We start from the raw sequence: 23658 nt of genomic DNA, 5'->3' as shown, positions 1-23658 counted from the left end.
CAGAACCATGCAGAGGTCGCAGGTCGGTATTGAGGTGCATCTTCAGACTGTTATAGCAGGGGATGCTCCAGTACAGGATTGAGGTGCTTTGGCAGGGCTGCGTAAGGGGGAACGTTGGACTAGAGTAGTAGAGGAATTGCTGCAGGGCAGGATTGAGGTGCAGAGCTGCGTATGCAGGGGAGCTTTGTATAGCCTCTGACTTCTGTTGCCAGTGCTAATTAAGGATCATCAGGTTGAAAAACTAATACATAAAAGAGAGAGAAAGGGAGAGAAGCAATTGTTCCTTAAATCTCCAATGATTTAATGCATACAGGAGGCAAAGTGAGGGCAGAGCGAACGGGGGCTTCTAAACAGTCTGCAGTCAAGATTGAGGTCTCCTTGGATGCTCCTTCCTTAGCTTTGGGACACCATGGAGGCTGTAGGGTGCACACCCCCAAGAGATGGGAAGGAGATGTACAGCTCTCCCAGTGGTGTGTGAGGGCCAAGTGTTAATGGATGCTTTGGAGCATCTGGCCGGCTGAGAGGAAGGTGTTGTGAGGAGGCTTTTGAGAGAAGAACCTGGTGGCAGATGTGTGGGAGAACACAGTAATAGGGAGCTGTACAGAGCTTAGGCTGGCACAACCTGTTGTAGGTGCCCAGCAGGGATCACTTACAAACACAGAGCTCTGTAATAGGATTCCAACTAATCGTGTAAGCTGGTGTTCGGGTTAGTATTAATTACATTCAGCATGAGCTACATACCTGTTTAAGCTAATGCTTCCCATGATCTTTGACTGCCTTTCTCTTTTCCCGCCTCCCCACCTGGAGTTTGGTATGCCCACCCCTCTTTGCCTGCTGGTGATGGATGGAGGAGATCTGATGCTGTCATGGGAGTGGGATGGAGAGGACTCTCAAACAGGACCCCCTCCTTTGTGTGTGGTGGATGGAGGGGATTTTAAGTTAGCACGGGGTGCATTGAGGGACTAGAGGGGACCTGCATCCTTCATTCCTACATTTCTGTTTCAGGAGATGAGTATCCTGCCTGCTGAGCCTCCTCAGACCCACTAGCCATGCCAGGGATTGTGGTGTTCCGCCGTCGCTGGTCTGTGGGCAGCGATGACCTCGTTTTGCCAGCCATCTTCCTCTTCCTCCTTCACACCACCTGGTAAGTGGAGAGCACCAATGCTCAGGAGAAGGCTGCTCTGCAGCAACTCATGACTTCCTTTTGCTACTCCCATCTCCAGTGGCTGGAGTTCTCTCCAGTTCCCCTGTATAGCTTAGGAAGGCTCTATTGGACACTTATGACTGGTACCAAATTGTTCTGAACTTCTGGTCCCTCTTGCTTTCCCTGTTCCTTGGATCAGTGCTATATAAAACCCTTATCCCACTTTCACAGGGGAAGCCTCTGTTAGAAGCCTGGTGCCTGTAACTTCCTGAGACATCCTCACCCTTTATTCTGAGTGGTCTATTGAAATTTTGGGGTGTGCTTCTTTAGAGGGGCCCAGAGGACAGTGATTTGAGTGTGATGCCTCTGGTGTATCCCAGGGAATATCTCAGAACTGCCAGATAGACGCAGGATACCAAGGTGGTGAGATCTGGGCAGCATGTCACCTGGCAGCTGGGAAAGAGAATTCAGGACCAAATTAATATATAGATGATCTTCAGGTGAGTGGGAGAACTAGCAGGAAATGTACAGGCCATCTAGGGTTCCTTCCTTTAGTCCTAAGGGTAAAAAAAACTGGCTGTGAGGAGACTCTAGTTGAGGAAATATTACCATATGCTGGGCTGCTTTGCTTGGTGTTGCCACTGGTAAATAGTTGGCTTGTGCATGGCAGGTTTGTGATCCTTTCCGTGGTGCTCTTCGGGCTGGTGTACAATCCCAACGAGACCTGTTCCCTTAACCTGGTGGACCACGGCAGAGGCTACCTGGGCATCCTGCTCAGCTGCATGATCGCAGAAGTGGCAATCATCTGGCTCAGCATGCGTGGCAGCATCCTGTACACAGAGCCCCGGGACTCGATGCAGTACGTGCTCTATGTCAGACTGGGTAAGAGGCAGCAGCATAGGGCCTTCTAACCACTTACCTCTGCTATCTGTCACTCTCAGAAGACTTTTCCTCCCTACACCTAAGAGATAGCCACTCTTCTCTGACATGCACATGAGTAGCTATGGAGCTCTTCTGGAATGGGTACACAACCCCCTGCCCTTCCATACATACCTTCACCTGCCACCTAAAACACCCTCCCAGCAAATGTTTCATTCACCCCCCCTCACTGTGACACCTTGTACACCCCATGCCTACAATAAATACATTCATCCTTCTTCCTGCAATACGATTGTACACCCACTTTGTGATACATTTACACCTTTGCCCCCTCCTTCTCCACAAGATTTCCAATAACACAAGTATATGCCTCAGTACAACACGAGCATGCCCACCCCAAGGCACACACGGGCCCTTCCCTGTCACACATGTACACCTAGCCTTCACCTGCCTACTTTAAGACACCACTTATAGGCCACCTCTCAATACACTTACCCATCTAGCAGTGTGCTCGTAGATAACCCACCTCCATAGCTATAACTATATTTACTGGATGCCCACATGCCTTCCCTTCAGTCCTGAGATGTGTGTACAGACCTCTTTTCCTCCTAAGACCTTTCTTCCTGTCACACCTATCCTGAGCTTCTCAGAGTCATACCGGAAAGGGGAACAGACACTGGTCTCTTGTGCAGGTGTTGGGATATCCCAACACACTGTTTCTCACTATATCCTTCTATTCATCCCCCAAGATATGGAAATGTATTTAGGCCACCACATCTTCTCCCTGGGAGAAGTATTTTTATAAGGAGCCTGGTGGGGAAATCTTTTGGATAAACAAGGATTTATGTCCCTTTTAAATGTAAGGGCAGGGCAGCCTGTTGCCTGTTCTTGTTTTGCTGGCTTCTTTCCACTTAGGACTTATCAAAAGCCCAGCATCCTCTCTTAAAAGCTCTCTCCATATGGGAGGCAATTCCATCTTTGCTGAGTGCTAAGTGCAAACCATTAACAAGCAAAGCAAACAAATCTTCCTCTCTCCATTTCTCCCAGACACTGTGGAGTCTCCCAAGGGAAAGGAGAGGAGCCTGGCAGTTTGAGATACACTATATTAAATCCAGGCTGAGTGAAAGGGGCAGATAAAGGGAAAAACCAAGTGAGAGATCTCTTCCCTCCCCTCTCATCTCCCTGTGAAGTCATCAAGCCCTTTAATACCTTGTCGGCACTGGACTTTAGCCATGTTAGGGAACTATATTGAAACTGAGTCTTGAGCCTGTCTGTGTTTAATTCCCAAAATTTCTCACTGTTGCTACCACAGTTTCATCAGTTCCTCTGGTATTGACAGTGTGGGTGTTACCACTGGTGTAATCAAGGCCCCTGTGGCTGCAGGATAAGCACATGCCATTCGACCAGCTCTGAGCCCCCAGAAGTCTTGTCTATGCTAACACTCCCATAGATGGAGCTGATGTGATGGTAGCAATGGTAGGAGTTTGCGGGGGAAAGATCCAATGTACACAAGGCCTAGTGCACAGTTTTTAAACATGCCACTGGCTGGCCGAACAGCATGAGAAAGTGTTTGCTGGAACTGTATTTAAATCAGGCGCAGTAAGATGGTGCAAGCCCATGGTTGACAGGGCCGTAGAGATGACAGGAGTGTGAGTGCTTGACAGGTCTGCAGTTAATCGAAAAATCAGCAGATCAATGTCTTGGGCGGGTGCCTGTGTCTCAGTTGAGTGAAACAACTCCAATGGCTGAGATGTACCAACTAGTGAGGGAAGTAGTACCCGAAGTGGTCAAGAAAGAGAGGGTTCTGGCCTTAAAGAAGTGGCAGCATGTGACTAGAACAGACCTTGAGTCTGCAGAGCATCCCCTGCTCCTGGAGCTGGCAGAGTTGAGGGGTATAATCCCTACCCCAGATCTGGCAGAGCCCAAGGAAGGTAAGCACTCCACATGTTCTCGCAAGTCTGCCAAAGCTAGTTGGGAAGAGACCCTGTGTTACACACACATCCTCCTGGGTTTGCTAGAGCCCGTGGGAAATTAACCCCACCCCGTATGCCCCTTTCTGAACTTGCCAGATGCAGGAGGGATTATCTGTGTCCTGAGGCTGCCAAGCTTGGGGTCTTAACATCTTTTGTCCCCCCTTCCCTGCACACTTTGAGTCTGCTAGATGATCCAGTGACTAGGATGCTGGTTTGGAACTTGGAAGACCTGGCTTCAGTTTTCTGCTGTACCACAGACTTATTGTGTGAGCTTGGGCAAGTCAGTTTGCTTCTCTGTGCCTCAGTTCCCCACCTGTAAAATAAGGATAATAGCATTTCCCTGTGCCACAGTGGTGTAGTGAGGATAAATACACTGAAGATTGTGAGGTGCTCAGATACTGTGGTAATGGGGGCTGTATAAGTACCTAAAATAGAAAAATTCCCTTCCATACGCACCAAATTTGCCAGAATGTACAAGGTGGGATTAATCACATGTACAAACCCTCCAAAATTTGCCTAAGGGAATTAACTTCTCCCTTACAAATCACACAGGCAGTGTATCATGGGGAGGCAGATGCATGGTTACATGGTGGTACATTACATAGGAGAGTCTCCGTGAATTGAAGTAGGGGTGCGGGAAAAGGCTAGGAGGGGTATAACTGTGTGTCTGAATCAAGCCAGGGTTGCAGCTCTGTGTACGTACAGTCAGGGTGTAACACAGGGGTAGGGGCTGTTGAGGAGCTAGTGGATCTCTGTAATCATTCCTTGAGGATCAACTCCTAAAGCACTGTGGCCAAAACTGCAAGGTAATCCATTTTGTGCTGCTCTCCTACTGGAGAGCAGTGCCTATCCTGGTGGGACATGAACCAGCCACTGGTTAGAGTTCATTCAGCATTAGGAACTGGGATTTCTCCCTTGGCATGAGGCTGCTGCTGTGTGACACAGGTGGGATTGACAGAGCTGGGGCTAGGAGGATGCCCACCTTTCTGGGGAGAAGCAGTGCTTAACTGTTAGAAATTTGCTGCTATTGCACTCTGTGTTCCTATTGTTTCAGCCATCCTGGTGATCGAGTTTGTGTATGCTATTGTGGGCATCATTTGGTTAACACAGTACTACTCCTCCTGCAATGACCTCACTGCCAAGAGTGTCACCTTGGGTATGTATTTGGGTGTCCTGAATGTAGTGTTCAGTTAGTGCATTCATGTGCTTCTGTGCATGTAGGGGGTGCCCCTGACCAGGGAGTTACTCCATACATGGAGAGCTACCCCGGGAACAGATTGAAGTACTGTCACTGTGAATGTAGTGCTTGCTGTCTGGCTATGTCACTGCACAGAGCAGACATTGTATTCATATGTTTGAGCTGTCTCCAGAGGGACAGGAATCCAAGTTCCCAGCATTGGATCTGGTGGGTGAATCTGAAGAATTCTGTCTTTTACAATTTGTTCTGCAGAGACTTAACTAGTTACCCAGATTTCTTTTCAGGATCTCAGCTAGTCTTATTGGTGTCCTGACACATGCCCTGGAATCCTTCTAGATATTGAACAGATATTTAAGTGTCTCCTCTGTGTGGGTAACCTTCAAGCAAGAATCCTGAGACTGGAGAATCCAGCTGTGATCAGAGACCCTCCCAAAGGAGTTCTTTGCAGGAGTGAGATGGTTAATGCCATTTTTTTGCTCTCTTTGCAGAAATGGAGAAATGAGCTGGTATGCACACAAGAGATTAGGGTGGATGAGCCATTGCTGTGGCTCCAGGACAGACCCCCGACTTTCACCCTCTTCTCTCTCTGCAGGAATGGTCGTCTGCAACTGGGTCGTCATTCTGAGTGTCTGCATCACTGTCCTGTGCGTCTTTGACCCAACGGGACGGACCTTTGTCAAACTGCGAGCCACAAAGAGGAGACAGCGTAACCTGAGGACGTACAACCTGCGGTAAGGAAGTAGAGCACAGTTCTCCAGAAAGAGGTCTGAAGCCCATATTGATCTGTCCAACACTTGACTCTTCCCCATCCTACCTCAGGGTGCTCTCTGCTGCAGGCATCAGTGCATTTCTCTGTTGAGCATAATTTCAAAGGAGCACAGGTCAGATGCGCCAGTATATTCATGCTGTACAGCACATGTACATCAGTGTTTGTGTCTGAAGTGAGAGGTCTGATTGGATCCCAATGTAAGCCAGGGTTTTTGCTGTCCCCAGTGAGCCCTGGTGCTGCAGTGCATAATATCCTATTCTGGTCATCCTTTTGCATGGCTGTTTGCCCTTCTACAGTGCTGCAACACTGATGCTCTAGTTAAGGTTGAAACAGCATCTTCATTCCAAGCCCCTTTCTTTGCTAATTGTTTGTCTTTTGTCGAAATATTCCCCTCTGATATGTTTTGTCTGTGCCCAGAAGCAATTACTTTTGTGTTGCTAGTTAGACATTATAATTAAGAACCCATTGTGCCATTTGTGAGTAACCCAAAATAGAGGAAAGGGTTTTTTTTCACCCAGTAAGACATTCTTTGTGTTTTTTTAAAATGCTGGACAGCACAAACTGGCTTTGTTTTCACCTGCAGTGTGGACGTGTATGTAGCCCTTGATGAGGAATGTGGCTTTGCCAGTTGAGGCTGTTTTCTTTTGCATGTGCAAAGGTGTGACCATTTGAAAATAGCCTGCAAGTAATGTGTTTCAAATCAAGAATAAACAATGAGGGGTGGTGCACCAAACATTTGCTCCAACTTTGGCTTGAAAAGGGATCGTTCAGATGCTGTTCACGTTTTGGGAAAGACCCTTGGACCATTAAAGAGCCATACAGCAAACTCATGTACCCTTTAAGGAGTTCGGATTTTTTCAATGGGGAGATCCCTCCTTACCAATCAACGTGTCACTTGCATCAGTTCTGGGCTCCTCAGTACCCTGTTAATCTATCTTTCATGCTTCAAGCTTGCTCTGCTGAAATCAGGACAATCCCGGGAAGGTCAGGGTCCAGCTCTAAGACTACATGCCAAATCCCAGCAGGTTTGATTCAGGTCTTCGTCTTCCTGAGAGAGAGAGAGAAACTGAGCACCCTGCAGTCTGAAAGGTTCCTTCTGCCTGAGAGCTTAAAATTTACTGTTCTGTGGATATTAAAGACACCAGGGCACTGTCAGTCAGGGTCTGGCTTTGTCCCAGTGTCCTTGACCAAAGTTCTCCCTCCCCATATTGTTATGCAGTGTGCTATGAACCTGCTGTTTACAGCCTTCCACCCCAGAGATGGCTGAATTTCAGTGGTGATTGGTGTATGTAACTAGAGATCTGCTGGGATATAATGTTATATGGAAAAAATGCTATGATGTATTTATTATTATTATTATAACACTAGCCCCCCGAAAGATTTATTTTTAAATCACCTTCTGGTCTTGGCCCTGATCCTGCAAGGTGCTGGGCACTGTCAGTTAAAGGGAGTTAAGGACACTCTCTGCCTTGCAGGATCAAGCCCTTAGTCCTCAATGGCAAGTGCCTGTGACATGTCAGAGTCAATGTGACCTTTGTAAATGCATTTTAAACTTGAGCTGTGTTTCCACTGTCTTACCCCACAACAGAGCCTGTCACAATGACAGATTTCCTTTGGATTTATTTGTCACATTTAGGACAGTTCATTTTTGGTGGCTTCCCTTTTGTGCTGCTCAGCTGTTGTTATTAGACTCTCTGTTGTGTTACATGGCTATTTTAATCCTCACAGAAATCAAAGATAGTTCAACTGATTATGTTCAGTATAACGCTCCCTCACTCACTCTGGAGGAGGGAGATCCCTGGAGGGCTGCCATAGCCTGTCTCCAGGCTTGTCTTTGTTTACCAGTACTGGGCTTGCCTGGGCTCAGGCAGCCCGTCCCCCGACAGTCTTAAGGGGCTGGCTATAGCCTGGGCGGGGCTCAGGCCACCAGCAAACACTTCAGTCTTACAGGTAGGCTGGGGCCTGGGCTTGCAGGGCTCAGGCAGCCAGCAGACAACAGTCTCAAGGGGGGCTGGGGCCACTTCTCTTCCCAGTGAGAGCCCCTTGCAGAGGAATGAGGGTCAGCCACCCAAGGGGAGGGGCAGGGGGACGTGGGCCTTCCCTACTCCACTGCATCCCAGCCCAGGGCCCTGGCAGGGACTGAATCAGCTGCCCTGGGGTCTGCGGGGATCTAGCTGCAACATGCTAACGCTGGGGGTCTGGGCTTTGCTGCCAGCCCTATGTCAGCTGCCCCTGGGCCACTTCCTGTCTCCCCTGGGATGGGTACCTCTGGCGTCCAGGCATTGTCCGACTTCTCTGGGTAAACGGCAGCGGGCACGCCAAGCCAGTCATTGTCCATGTCTGGGGCATGGACCGAGCTAGGCAGGGGATCCACCTCGAGCTGCTCCAGAGCCAGCGGGACGTCCTTCTTCTCTGCAGGTTTCTCCCCGAATGGGCTGTGGGTCTGGTCTTTTATACTTCCGGCCCTGCCCCCTCCTTTTGGTGAGGGGTTCAGAGAGGCTTAGGCTCTGCCCTCCAAGGGGCGTGTAACTCTCCCTCTCTCACCCTGGAGGAGGGAGGCCCATCCGCCTCACTACATTGAGACTTACCTGACAAATTCACCTTTGGGCTAAGTCTAAACACTTGAAAGTCTAGCCCCGAAAGACTGGTTTATGCCTCCCTGCTCCCCCGTTAGAGCAGTTGTAAAGTCCTTGACGCTGACAGAGGAAGTAAAAATTCTGCCACCTGGGTTCCTTAGCATTTCATGAAGCTTATGATTCTCTCTAGCTCAGTAACAGTACAGTGCTAACTCCATTTTAAAACTATATTCTTGTTCATCTTTTGGAATCTTAGCTGCAAGTTATGGGCTACTTTTTAAACCTTTACATATCCCCTTTCAGGCACTATATGTTGAATTGCGTGACTGGGTCCCATGTTTCTATAGGAGGCACCCTGCTTACCACAATCTTTCTCCAAAAGCAACTCACTGTACTCATGAGCTTTTCCCAGCAGGATCCTGTGCCTGGAGAAGAGGGTTGAGGTGACCTGTTTCTAATCACACTGAAGCACATTAAACCTTAATTCATCTGTGCTGGCACCAACAGAGCGAGTATCCAATTGGGGATACCAAGGGCTGATCCCTGTAGTAAAAGACTTTCAGCAGAGAATCAAAGACACTACCATCCCCAGCCTTAAAGTGAGATGAATTTCAATTTGCTTGATCTAATCCTCTTTGCTTTGCATGTGCATCAGTCAAAAACAGGGAAAGAACTGGTCACAAAATGTAGTTCCCCAAGCCCAGTAGCATCTGGGCTTGACTTGAGCTCCACTGTGGTGTATTGTAAAATCCAATTTGCAAGGAGTCAGTTTGTCCCATAGAGGTAAAAGTTCTCTCCTTGTGAAAAGCAGTAAATCCTAGGGAAGGCACCTCACCTACAAACAATTACCTCTAGGTACCCCTCCAAGCTCCAAAGAATGAGACGTCCTTGGACATCCTGCTTCTAGCAGACCATGGAATATTAATGTCCTCATTACAACCATCAAAATCAGAAAAGGACATCATGTATGTGAGCACTGAGCCTTAGCACTGGCCAGACAAGTTAGAACTTTCACGAATGTCTCCACCTGCCTTCCAACACACTCTACTAGCTGTCAATCAGTCATATGTGGAATACTGTCTCATAAACCATTTCCCCTGTCCTGTGTATGTTTGTCTGTATACAGCATGGGCCAGACTCTCATCTGCTAAGTCCTCTTTGTACTGCTGCCAGAGCAGTGTATAGGGGCTTTAGTGGAAATGACAATTAGGTTCTGTATGTATATTATCCTTGACAGCACATAGTCTGCAGGATTTGTGCACCAGGTCCTATTGCTTGTCTCTCTGTGTTCTTACTGCTGTCGTCTTCGCTCCTGCCCCTCTGCTATGCTACTGCTTTTCCTTTGTCCATATGCATTCTTTGTTTCCCTGTTGCAGGCATCGCCTTGAGGAGGGGCAGGCCAGCAGCTGGACTCGCCGGCTCAAAGTTTTTCTTTGCTGCACACGGACAAAGGACTCCCAGTCTGTAAGTAACAAAGAGCTCTGCATCCGAGCGCAAATTCCAGGCCCAGCCAGCCTTGTCCTGGGCTTTTCTGAGCATAGCACTGTGAGAATCCCCAAGACTGACAATGGAAGTGTATCACTGTTTTCAGCAGGGGGCACTCTCACCTGGTTGGGATTTAAGGGCACTAAGTGCAGTGAGAGAGAACAGTGGAAATGTCCCTGTAGGAGCAACAGACTGAATGGCTCTCAGAATAGGTGGGTGCAAAGGCTTGCAGTATAGTGGGTCTCCTCATCCTCCTTTGAGTTACAAGTTTTCTAAAGTAGACTGGCTGATCGTCAGGAGTACCAATGCTTAGAGAATCTAGAGGATGGATTTGGAAGGTTATCACCCAGAGCCCAATCCCTGTACGGCACAGGAAGGACTAGCTATAACTGCTATATCCATGTCCAGAGAGGCAGGTCTCTAGGTCTCTTAAAGTTGGATAGCGTTTTACCCATCTGATCCTGGAAATTATAGTCATGGGACCAGGATTAATAAAAGGGGGCATCCTCTTACAGTATTATTTAATACAGCTGTGTCCCATCTGAGTGTCACTATGGTGATGTCCAGTTGTTGCCCAGAGTCTCTTACCCTGGGTGTGGGTGAACCATCCCTCAGTTCCATAGCATAATGTAGCATCTAGATGAGTACAATATGAGAGGGAGAACCCAGCACAGCTTGAGCAGGGGAAAATCATTTCTATCTGAGCTGCTGGGATTCTTTGCAGGGGTTAATTGAACAATAGTTAAGGTGGAAACACTTGATATAGTTAATTTAGACTTTTGAAAAAGCCTTTGAAGAAATTCCCTCACAAAAGGTTATGTATGTGGAAATGTAGTAGTTCCTAGGGACACTGTCAACTTTAAGATCGCACTTCTGCCTGAAGTGTTTTTACCTGCTGTTGTTACATGGAGCACCTAAGATTCCTGTAAATGAAGATTAGAGAAAAAATTCTTTTTTACCATGTTTACTTTCTGCATTTCATGGAACTTTGTGTCTAGGCAGCTTCCCTGTTTCCTCTTCATTAACACTTACTTCAGTTTTCCCTGTTGTTTGTGAGAGCCTTTCAAACAGCAGCAAGGGATTGAGAAAGAGAGAGAGAGAGAGATCTTAAAAATAGGAAAATGCAAAACCACCAGAATTGGCAGGAGGTCTCTTACGGGCAGATGGAGTGCATAAAACTACTGCTAAATACAGTGACTCAGTGTCAAATTAAGTGTCCCTGTGAAGTCTTGTCATGGCTTACAAACTGAGGTAGGAGACAGTGACCAATTCTCAGTGTGAAAAGTTTAATACTATAGATCAGTGGTTTTCAACTTTTTTTCATTTGCAGACCCCTAAAAAATTACAACTGGAGGTGTGGACACCTTTGGAAATCCTAGACATAGTCTGCAGACCCCCAGGAGTCCACGGACCATGGACTGAAAATCACTGCTGTAGATAGTTCCCCCACAGATCTGGCCTAATGGCTTTAATCCTGGCTTCCAGTGAAGTCAGCGGAAGCTTTCGTATTGACTTCAGTGGGAGCAGATTCATGCACTAGATCTGGTGTTCACCATATTTATTAATGGCCTTCTGGAGAGGTGAATAGTAAGGTGGCAAATTTTGCAGAGGACACAGTAATAATTAGGTTAGTCAAAACTATGGAGCATTTGTGAGGAACTCCTGAAGGATCGGAAATGAGGGAATTGTTACCGATGTCAGATGAAAGTCATCAAAGATAAGGGCAAGCTAATACACATTGCAATGAACAATTTCAATTACTTGCACACACCGATGGGCTCTAAATTAGCTATAACCTCTCAAGAAAAGATCTAGGAGTTATTGAGGACAGCTCAGCAAAGACGTCAATGCACAGTGGTGGCCAAAAATCAGAAAAGATTTTTGGCTGCATTAGAAGCAAATAGAGAACGATATGGAAAAATCTGAGGGCATTCTATAAATCAATGGTACATCTGCACTAATTACAGCTTGCAGTTTTGGTCTCCTCATCTCAGAAAAAAAGACACAGGAAAGGTGCAGAGAATGGTACTGAAAGAAACGTGGGGTTGTACATGTTCTTTACCCTGGAGAGGAGATGAGTCGAGAAAATACAGAGCACTGTAAAGTAGTGGATGGTCTGGAGAAGGCCACAGGGATGCTCTTATTTGTCCTATTTGTAAATTAGAGATTAAAGGGAAGGCTTTGTTAGACAGTGTGTAATTAACCTGGGGATGTTGTTAGTGAGCCACATGGGGCTTAGTGAGAATTACCAAAGGATCAGGCACTTGGCACTTTTGAAATCCCCCTATAGACTGGCACAATTGGCCAGCCTGGTTACATGCCCCTGCAATACTGGATATAATGCCTTGCAAATGCCATAGCATTTCCTGGGAACTTCCGAGCCCATAACTGGTGTCCAACTGACAGTAACTATCCAACATAGCCAGTTTCCACAGGTCAGTTGCTGGATGGAAGAGACAGTTGGAAAAAACAAATGTTTTGTTTCTGGTCAGATCACTCTGAATCTAAACATTTTCATTTGGGTCATTTTTACGTTGTATCCACCAGAGCTGTCATGGTGTCTCACTGGAGTTGTAGTCTGGGTCCTTGCGCATCCCAGATACATCACAGTGGCTCAGCCAGAGAGGAAATGGTGGTGCATTGTGGGAGATGTAGTGCAGTCAGGGAGCCCAGCCCATAGGGAAGAATGGGGCATGAGGCACCCAAACTACAACTCCCATGAGCCACTGTAGTGGCTCAAGTAGACACAGTTTAATATCTAAATAACCCAAAATGAAACATTCTGATTGAGGAATGTCAATGTTGTTTGTTTTGACATTTCTGAATCCGGTTTTTTTTTTTTACTTTTCTTTATGTGATAAGTTTCAGTGGCCTGATTCAGGGTGAGAACAAATGTAAAATAATCAAAATGTTCTGTGAGATGGAAGTTCTGTTCTTCTGTCAGCGCTAGCAAACACTAGTCTCGGCTGCATGGGGATAGGAGCTCCCATCTTTGTGATCCAGTGTTGCAAGATTGGGGGCAGCTCCCCACAGAGAGGGAAGAAAAGTCTTTGTCCTCATTCTGAAGTTTTGTGGTCATGGTTGCCTGGCCCAGGCCTCAAGGAAAACTTGTCCCCCTCAGTCTGTGGAAAACTGTGGTCATTGTCTGGACACACAAGTGGAGTGTCGCCAAGTGGATATCACCCTGTACTTCTTGGACAGAGATGGTTATTGTGGGATTGGGGAATGACCTTTGCAACAAGTAGTCTATTAGTGCTGGTCTTGTGCACTGCAGGTCCTGTCCAAACAACCTACATTGTCTCTCTAGCCACTGCAGAGATCTTGTACCTACTTTTGAAAAGCTCCAGCACAAACCTTTCTTGCTGAGCAAGGAATAAGAACTCAACTTTTACGCAGGCCTGTCCATCTTGACAAAAGTTCTGGGAAATCTTACCAGTTCCCTTGGACTTATGGGAACTTTCCCTCTTCTCCTTTAAGGCCTTTTGCATTCCCACATGCCATTAGTTCAGGGAACTGTGGGATAGGTACTCAGAAGGCAATGCAGTTATAATGCTGCAGTACAGTGCTAGGATTGGTACAGGTGAAAACTACATTTAAAACAATACAGCTAGTGTAGAGATTGTGCATCATTGGTACTTGAAATCCCATTGGTTCAGTCACAGATGAAAGAGATCTCTAGTGCAGACTGTGCAAGAGATGGAGGGAAATAATCTCGCACCCCAGAAGCCTGCCCTTCATAGTTTGCCAGAGATGGAAGCATTTACCTCTGGAAAAGTAGAGCTTCTAAGCAGTGATCAGGACAGAAAAAGGGAAACCATGTTCTCCAAACCAGACTCTGCTTTCAAGCACATTCTCCGGTCAGGGAGTTACATGTCTAATGACCACATTCACACATGCAGACCAATTGCACACAAAATCACAGTTGTAAATTTAGATGCTGAGTGAAGGTCCTTTGGAAAGTATGGGCCGACAGTTCAGGGTAAAGACTGTGGCAAGCATCCAGGAAAGATTAAGTGATGAGGAAGAGCCAAAGTAATGGCTAGGTATGTGCTACAGCCCTAGCTGAGCTCCCCTTTGTGGTTAGACACTGGGTTGCTATATTGGACCAAACCTCTGGATCCCATTGCTTTTAAGCCTGCTGGATCTGAGAAACATCCTGATACTCTCTCTTAATCTGGCCTCTCCTGTCTAGACTCCTCCTTGGGATATGGGGCCCTGCAGCCCAACTGCCCTTGGCCAGTGCTAACCCCTCATGTCTCCCCAAGAGCATACGCATGCTCTCCACAGAGCTCTACCCTCCTGAGTTCCTGAGGTAACAGTTTAACTCTTTGGGGACTATGTGACAGCTAAAGCATAGAATGCCCAGACTTTGCAAAGGAACTTCTAAACCATACCCCCTTTTCTCATAGAGGTACATGGGAGATACCAATCTAACCAAAAATAGCACCTGTTTGCAAAATCTTCAGTCCTGCTGAGAGTCACTTGGGTCTTGAGCAGCGTCCTTCAGCGACTCAGGGATCCTCCTGCATGCTGCTCCTCCTGCTCAGTCTTCTCTTCGTTGCAGTGCTCTCCCCCTTTGTCTGTCAGGGGCTCAGCTTTTAACAGTTCCAAAGTCCCAGTTTTCCCCTGTGTCAATGCAGGTGGTGAGCCTCAAAATAGTCTGAGCTAGACTTAAAGGGTTTGTTATCTGTATTGTCCCCTTAAATTGGGGTGACTGGGATTATCCGTAGCCATTGTTTATCTTCCTGCTGATGTATAAAATCACCAATGATTGACTTAACTCATTGAAACCATGTAACAAACATGATGACAATCAGATAATAGTTATACAAATAATACATCTGTCTCCTCCATTCTTAAGAGTATAGCTGGGACAGAGGGGCTTGGGAGACTGGCCGACTTCAGTATACTAGAGGTGATCATAGGACTCTGAGATAGAGAATGATGAGGTCAACAAGTAGAGGAAATATGGGGGATTTTCTTATTAAAATGAATTGTTCAAACTAAATCAGTGTTGAAAAGGAAGGCTGGCCTTGAGGTTAAGGCGCTGGACGGGGACTGAAGTTCAATTCCCAGCATACGCTTTTTGTGCCGTAGTTTCTCATCTGTAAAATGGGGCTAAGAATACTTCCTTTCTCTCTCCTCTTGTCTGTCTTGTCTATTTTGATTGTAGGGACTGTCTCTTAACATTCATGCATCCAGCACAGTGTAGCTCCAATCTCAACTGAGGCCTTTAGATGGTATTGTAATATAAATAATACATATTAATAATAATTAGACCAGAGACTTTTTCCCAAGAGGTCCCCTTGGGAATGTTTTCCAAAGAGTGCTGTGGGAATGAGGCCATCGCTGCCATACTGATTCCCACTCATTCTTTCCCTCTTGCTCCTTCCCTCAAACTCCTCCTCTGTAACCCTCCCCTCTCTCTGGATTCCACAGGATGCATACTCTGAAATTGCCTACCTTTTTGCTGAGTTTTTCCGAGACCTTGACATAGTCCCATCTGACATCATCGCGGGCCTGGTTCTCCTGCGTCAGCGGCAGAGGGCAAAGCGTAATGCAGTGCTGGATGAGGTGAGCGCATGGAGTACGTCCGGATTGCACTGTCCCAATGTGGGTTCTGAGACTGCATGTATCTCACTCATTTCCACCTGGCCCCTGTTTTACCTGTTGCTTTTACCTGCCTCAGTGTGTGTGAACCCCGTGGCTGTGCCCACTTTGTTTCGGTTGAATGATGGGCTGTTATCAGTCACTGGGTTGTGAATTAAATATAAAATACTTAGTTCTTCTGCAACTTGATCTGAGTCTCCCAAAGTGCTTTACATGCAGGGATCTGTCCTGGTTCTGATTCTGTTAACTATCTTCAGAAATGATTTGGACAATTGCATAGTGAGTACACCTAGGGCAAATCTACCCTACAGCACTACATCGGTGCAGATGCAGCTGCACCGCTGTAGTGCGTCTGGTGAAAATGCACTATGCTGATAGGAGAATTCGGTGAGAAGAAGCAGCTATGTTGGTGGGAAACTTGCGTCACTTGTAGGGGAATTTTTCATATTCCTGAGCTATGTAAGTTATGTTGACTTACGCTGTAATGTAGACCTGCCCTAAGAAAATTTGTGGACAATACCAAGATGGGAGGGATTGCAAGTGCTTTGGAGGATAGGATTAGAATTCAAAATGCTCTTGACAAACTGGAGATCTGAAATAAATAGGATGAAATTCAGTAAGGACAAATGCAGAGTACTGCACTTCAGAAGGAATAATCAATTGCACAAATACAAAATGGAAAACGACTGCCTAAGAAGGAGTACTGCAGAAAAGAATCTGGGGTTTATAGTGATTAAAAATTAAATGTGAGCCAACAATGTAATAATATTGCAAAAAAAAAAGTGAATATTGTTCTGGGACGTATTAGCAGGACTGTTGTAAACAGAACACAAGAAGTAATTTTTCCACTCTACTTAGCACTGATAAGGCCTCGATTGGAGTACTGGGCCCAGTTCTGGGCTACACACTTTGGGAAAGATGTGGACTAATTGAAGAAAGTCCAGAGGAGAGCAGCAAAAATGATTTAAGGTCTAGAAAACATGGTCTACAAGGAAAGATTAAAAAAAATGGATTTGTTTCATCTGGAGAAGAGAAGACTGAGCGGGAGATAATAACAGTCTTCAAGTATGTAAAAGGTTATTATAAAAAGGAGAGTGATAAAATTGTTCTCCTTAACCACTGAGGATAGGACAAGAAGTAATGGGTGAGCTTAAATTGCATCAAGGAAAATTTAGGTTAGACTTACTAACTGTCAGGATAGTTAAGCCCTGGAACTAATTTCCTAGGGACCTTGTGGAATCTCCATCATTTTTAAGAACAGGTTAGACAAACACCTGTCGGGGATTGCCTACTCTAGATAATACGTAGTGCTGCCTCAGTGCAAAGGGCTGGACTAGATGACCTATTGAGGTCTCTTCCAATCCTACATTTCTATGATTCCATTAAGGAATTAAACCTCATAACCCCTTTCTTTTTGTAGGCGGGTGATATATGCAGATTTAATTTCCCACCCCCAGGTGGTGCATTATAATTATTTAACCATGTACATCAGGATTAGGCCCCTATACTTTTGGGTAAAGAAGACTCCTGTATCCAGCCAAAATGACAGGGGGAATATTAGGGATAGTTACTGTACCCAGGGAGTTACTGAAATTGAACTTGGCTGATTGATACCCCTGCAGAAAAGTGCCATGGCAGCAAAGTGGTCCAGAACCCCAGTTTTCAAGGCTGTCGTGCTAGTGATGAGAGAGATTCAAAACCAGGGGACTAGAGATCAGACTGGGTGGGAATTGGAACAAAAATAAGCTCAGAAAGCTGACCAGACGGTAGGGAAAATGTGAGTTGTGTTGGCATGGAACAATGGGAACTTGCCTTCCCTTGTACACAGCCATTGTGTTTTTGTGGATGGAGGGAACTCATCCATATGTGTGTGTGATTTACAGGCAAACAATGACATCTTGGCCTTTTTGTCTGGGATGCCAGTGACCAGGAACACCAAGTACCTGGATCTGAAAAACTCGGTAAGTCACCAGCCCATGAACTCACCTGCTCTATGCAAATCCATAAAACAAACAGCAAGCTGACTATCTTCTTATAGCTCATTTCCCTTTGTCTCTTAGCTGGTGTTTGCGCTTTCATTTATTTCTTTGTCTGTCTCACACAATCAAGGAAATTAAAGATGAAAAAGACCTATTAGATGATGATAACAATAAAGCTTAACTCTTGCCTTGGTCTTTCAAAGCTTTCTAAAGCATTATCCTCACCATGTCCCTATGAAGTAGGTGGTATTATCCCACTTAGAGGAGAAAGAGCAATTAATTGACTTTTCCAAAGCCACAAATGTGGAGTCAGTGACACAGGCAGGGTGTTAATACAGGACTTACATACGAAAGTGCTGCCAGCATAGATCAGGGTTCTATCTCGATCAGAGCAGGCCACCTACATCAAGATGGAACATTGCATGCAGGAACCAGTAGTGTATGCAGGTTGCAGTTCTTTAATGAAGGTGAAAACAGCTGAAATCTGTCCTATTTTGTGCAAATTCTGTTTTGCTTTTGGTCTCCCAGCATGTTGCCATTGCAGCCCTTAACAGGGCACACTTTGGCCATCTTCCTGGATTGTTGAAGAAGAGCTGTCCACAGTCCACGTCTTTTCAGATCAAGTGATTCTGTGATTAATCTACCTGTGGTTCCATACTGTTCCACTGGGTTCCACTTTGTCTTCAGACTGCCTCTCATTCTAGACAGGTGGAGAATTTTCTATGTGTCTCCTTTCATAGACAAGGTCAGCACTGATCCACACGTGCATTGAGGCACATGGCCCTGAACTAGAAGAGTGGCTTTACAATTCCATTTCTGTGCAACTCCGTGACCATCTGTGGCTATGTGAGAACAATATGTTAGAGCAGCGGTTCTCAAACTGTGGGTCAGGACCTCAAAGTAGGTTGTGACACTGTTTTAATGGGGTCGCCAGGACTGGTTTAGACTTGCTGGGGCCTGGTGCTGAAGTTGAAGCCCAAGCTCCACTGCCCATGTCTGAAGCCAAAACCTGAGGGATTTGGCTTCAGCCATGGATAGTGTGGCTCAGGTTACAGGCCCCTCCGTCCAGGGCAGTGAGGCTGGGGCTTTGGCCCCCAGCCGGGGGCAGCGGGACTTGGACAGGCTCAGGCTTCAGTCTCCCTCCTGGGGTTGTGTAGTAATTTTTATTGTCAGAAGGGGGTTGCGCTGCAATGAAGTTTGAGAACCCCTGTGCTAGAGAGATCCTGTTGCTGACAAGTAGTAATCTAGTGTCTCCTCTCCTCAATTAGAGCAGTGCCGGGCACTCTGGGTTTTGTGCGGACTGGGACTGGCACTGAGATCTCCTTAGTGTAATAGAACTAAGACCGCTTGCAAAAGTCTGATAGTTTGCTGATGTGCTGCAGGAATATCTTTAGATATAATTCTAAACGTTATTAAACAGTTATGGGTGAGAGCCTCAGCTGGTGTTAATTGCCGTAGCTTAGTTGATTTACACCAGTGGAGGATCTGGCCCAGGATGACCAATATGCCCTCCACAAGGCAACTGATGATATACTCTGAGGTCTGTAGCTGCTCTTGTGGTGGGGATAGGGAGGGCTGATGTAATATGCAGACACCAAGAGGAAACAAGTATGCACGTCCCTAACACATATTAGGGAGTTCTTGGTGGGAAGAGCGCTGGATAAGGGAGGCAAGGTGAGGCAAGCGCCACCAAAGAGAATGTGAAAGGCACTTAATCTCTCTTGTTTCTTTCAGCAAGAGATGCTGCGGTACAAAGAGGTCTGTTATTATATGCTGTTTGCCCTGGCTGCCTATGGCTGGCCCATGTACCTGATGAGGAAGCCCACCTGTGGACTCTGTCGCCTGGCCAGATCCTGCTCGTGAGTGGCCTTGCCTGCCTCTCTATCTGCCTTCACTTTCATTTGCTCTTCCCATTTTGCCTCCTCTCTCCCCTTCTTCATTTTTCCCTTCTTTTTCCTTTGCTTTATCTGTCTCCTCTTTCTTTCCATTTCTCTTCTCCTCACCTCTCCTTCTTTCCTTCTTTCTTTTCTTTCTCCTCTCAGTCTCCATTCCCTCTCTTCTTCTCCATTACTTTCCCCATCCCTTCCCATTCTTTCTTTTCAGTCCCTTACTCTCCACTGCTCATCTGTCTTCCCTATTAAATAATCCAGACTGTGTCTCAGTATGCCCTCTCTGACATGCTAAAGACCTTGCCAGACCTATGTGCTTCATACAGCCAGCATGGGGAATTGATTAACATGATATTCACTGAGTCAGAATTGCCATCTCACAGCTCTGGGAAGCACGGAAATGCAAGGAGCTGACATTTGGCATCAGTGAGATTTGGCCAGGATCTGTGCTCCTTGCTGTCTGGGATTTATTTCTGACGCCAGGACTAGCATGGTCACCTCCAGGTAGCAGCACTCCAGCTGAAGTGAGGTAGCACTTTCATTGTAAACATTTTATATTTTCAGTTGCTTGGAACTTTCTCATTATTCTTTTTTTTTTTAGGGGGGAGGGGTGTGTGTGGAGAGCTACGCTTCTCAGGCACGGTCTCAGTCCAGAAGCTGTTTTGATTTTTAGGAACATTTTTAATAAGAGTCTGTCTACTTTTCAGTCATCTGTGCATGAAGTGTAGGGAAAGACATTTTTCAAGTCCTTTTGGTGGTAAGGTTTGGTGGTTAGCCTCCAGAATGGCTTTGTTATTTATGGACATAGACCTGAATGAGAGATGGCCTCTTGGTCTATTACAAGACATTTGGAATTGCAGTAACAAAGGTATAGCATCCCTCCAGGCGTTCAAAGCTGTGGAGGGTTCAAAGATCCCACAGTCATATTGATTCTTCCGTCATTAGTTGCACTGTTGCTCCTCCTGGTGTCCACAAGCAACATTGCACCCCCTCATGATTTTACATCCTGATACTGAAAAAGAGGTTGTGTCTAGTCTAGGGAAAACTAATCATTTTTTGGCATGGGTGCAGCTCCACCTATAGCACAGGTGGGCACAGGCATTTTTACTGCCATGGCATCTAAACCTACTCAGGTCACAGTTAGGCGGTAAAAATGCTTGTGCCTTCTTGTCTATGCTTCAGCTTCATGGCACCAATGCATAAAAAACAATGGCCAGAGACTCGCATGCAGAGTCTCTCAAACCCACATAGTATCTCCCTGTTTCCCTTTCTTGGCTCAGTGCCTCTCCTTCTTGCCCTCCCCTCTTCCCAAAGCTCTACTTCTCCCCACCTTTCCTTTTTCCTCAGAGTATTTTTTTTTCTCTGCAGATGTTGCTGTCTCTGCCCCTCGCGGCCCCGCTATGCCCCTAGTGTCACCATTGAGGAGGATAACTGCTGCGGCTGCAATGCCATCGCTATCCGTCGCCACTTCCTAGATGAAAATATGACTTCAGTGGACATTGTCTACACCTCTTGTCATGATGCGGTAAGGAGACTCTATGGCATCTGCTGTACTCTGGACATGTTCTCCAGCCACTTCCTCCTGAGAGCTATGTGCTCTCTAGCATGGCTGGAAGACCCCTAAGCCATTCCCCTAGCACTGGAGATCTCCCTCTGGACTGACCACACCACATGTATACAAGTCTTTATGTTACTGCTGACCTTGAACAGTCCAGATGGGAGATTTGTCATGCAGGTGGTCTGCTTCCCTCTAGCTGGGAGGGAAAAGAGAGGGGTGTGTGTGTGTGAGAAATCGCAGCTAGTGGGGCTGAAGGTTTTAACAGAGTAATGCATTTTCCCCAGGTCTATGAAACTCCTTTCTATGTGGCTGTGGACCATGAGAAGAAGAAGGTGGTCATCAGCATCCGAGGAACCCTATCTCCAAAGGTATGTGTGCTCTGTGATGGGAGTCCCCTGGCACTCACCCTCACCAGCATGCACCAGCTTATGCTTGGTCCTTGGTAATCTCCTTCGGTACAAGCAGAGAGCTCATTTCACACTCTTGCTGTCTTTCTTTTCTCTCACTCTCTGAACTGTGTTGGATTCTCTCCCTCCAGGATGCCCTGACTGACTTGACGGGGGATGCAGAGCGCCTCCCAGTTGAAGGTCACCATGGAACCTGGCTGGGACACAAGGTACTCAGAAAATCCTGCTTATTTTGGCCTTCTAAGTTTACAGTGTAATCCCAACCCCTCTCCCCCAAAATGTTGTAAGAGTCATTAATTATTTGAGAGCCTTGGATTAAAAAAGGGGCCATATCATGGCCAATGGCATTATTAAAACCCCCAAAACCTTCTAAGGCCACTATGCCATTAATCAAAGAAAAGAAAGAGACATAATTGATAAAAATACCACTTTAATAAAAGGAATCTGTTAAGGTGGAAAACAAAATCACTGACAGCAAATTCTGGAAAGCTCAGTCGAAAGAAAAATAAATTTAGCCCTGACAGAGTTTAACAGTCTCAGTGTTGCAAGGCAGATGGTCACTGACCCACACCAGAGCCTCGTCTCTATTGAGAAAACTTATATTGATGTAACAAAATTGATGCAGCATGTTTATTTTAGAGATCTGGCCTGGTGTAATTAACTTGATTTAGTTAGTGTAGACCACACCTTCGACTCCAATACAGCAAAGTGCTAAATTTAAAGCATGTGCTTAATTTTAAGTACGTGAGTATCTCAGTCAAAGGTACTAATCTCATGCTTAATGTTAAGCACATGCTTAAGTCCTTGGCTGGGTAGAGGTGTAAGATCCTGATCCTGGAAGCCTTGCTCATGCAGGTAGTTCTTACTCAGATGCATACTGTGTCACTGGGACTAAGTGTTTGGTTAATGATTATATCTATGGATAGGTATCAGAGGGGTAGCCGTGTTAGTCTGGATCTGTAAAAGCAGCAAAGAATCCTATGGCACCTTATAGACTAACAGACATTTTGGAGCATGAGCTTTCGTGGGTGAATACCCACTTCCTCAGATGCATCTGTGGATAGCTTGCAGAATGGGGTCATATTGTTGAAACCAAGGTTGCGTTCTTGCTCTTGTAAATATGAATGCTGTGTTTTAAGCTTCCGAAGTAACAAAAATTAGTCAGCATAACAAAATAATATTCAGAAATAAATGAGGTGTTTTTGTCATATAATTGGAATTCAGAAATTTAAAATTATGCTGCCTGTTTCATTTACTAAATATTATGCTTATCAAAAGGAGTTAGCGCTAACATCTCATGCTATTGAACTAATGCATTTTGTTCAAAATTAAGTAGTATAATAATAATTATAAACAATTTTTATGAAATAAAAAAGATAAAATTTAAATCCAAATGAAAATGACATTAATAAACTAAAAATTTAACTTACAAGTATCTTATTATATATTGTGCAAATCTAAAATCCATGTTAGAGGTAAACATTTTCTCTTGATCATTTTTAGAATATTTGTATAAATATGTCTGATTTTATTACATATTTTATCAGAGCATTTGCTTTTTTCTTTTTGTATTTGTTTGGTCTTTTTATTAAAATTTTCTTTGCTGTTCTTTGATTACTGGCTTTGCAACTTCAGATATAAGTAAAAGAAGTTTAGTTTGTTTTTTATTTTATAAAATCAAATTATAATTATTAAATAGTTTTGACTATATTTTTCATATCTTAAGCTATCACCTATTAATAAATAGCAAAGACAAATACAACCATATTTTAAAATACTGTTATCAGGTCTGTTGAGGGAGGGGGTGGGGAAGCAAAAGCGGCAATTGCCCAGGGGCCCAGGTGGTGGTGTCCGAGCCTCGGGCCATTTTTAATCACACAGATAGGCCGCAGGGCTCCTAAGCATGTGAGACCGCTCTGGGCCCTGTAAGCCGGTGTGATTGGCCAGCACAGGCAGTCCTGGAAGTAACAGATCTGTCACTTCTGCCCCAGGCCCCACCCCCTTAGGGAAGACCCTGGCCTGGGGCTCAGAATTTCTGTTGGTGGTCCTGACTGTTATTAATATGAATGACTAGATAATTAAATGCTATTGGCTCCCAAGAAAGACTAAAAAGGATAATATTTTGTATGTCTCTTGATACATCTTTAATATATTGTATAAAAATCTAAAGTTAAAGTGAAAATAAATGAAG

General features: G+C 45.5%; 1 protein-coding gene across 1 annotated transcript in view; it reads left to right on the top strand.

The window, feature by feature from the left end:
* DAGLA (diacylglycerol lipase alpha) overlaps positions 1-23658 on the top strand; it is a 49878-nt gene that overhangs the window by 2323 nt on the left and 23897 nt on the right. Inside the window, exons 2-12 of the mRNA XM_030560842.1 lie at positions 1006-1144; positions 1815-2026; positions 5051-5152; positions 5787-5925; positions 9916-10003; positions 15464-15598; positions 17518-17595; positions 19348-19472; positions 20871-21027; positions 21345-21428; positions 21599-21676. Of these exons, the coding sequence (XP_030416702.1) occupies positions 1050-1144; positions 1815-2026; positions 5051-5152; positions 5787-5925; positions 9916-10003; positions 15464-15598; positions 17518-17595; positions 19348-19472; positions 20871-21027; positions 21345-21428; positions 21599-21676 (1293 nt within the window). The 5' untranslated portion in view covers positions 1006-1049. The remainder of the gene's footprint in view (positions 1-1005; positions 1145-1814; positions 2027-5050; positions 5153-5786; positions 5926-9915; positions 10004-15463; positions 15599-17517; positions 17596-19347; positions 19473-20870; positions 21028-21344; positions 21429-21598; positions 21677-23658) is intronic.

The sequence above is a fragment of the Gopherus evgoodei genome, chromosome 4 (assembly GCF_007399415.2).
Source record: "Gopherus evgoodei ecotype Sinaloan lineage chromosome 4, rGopEvg1_v1.p, whole genome shotgun sequence".
Classification (NCBI taxonomy): Eukaryota; Metazoa; Chordata; order Testudines; family Testudinidae; genus Gopherus; species Gopherus evgoodei.
Note: the sequence above shows the minus strand (reverse complement) of the source record. Positions and strands in the feature narration are given on the sequence as shown.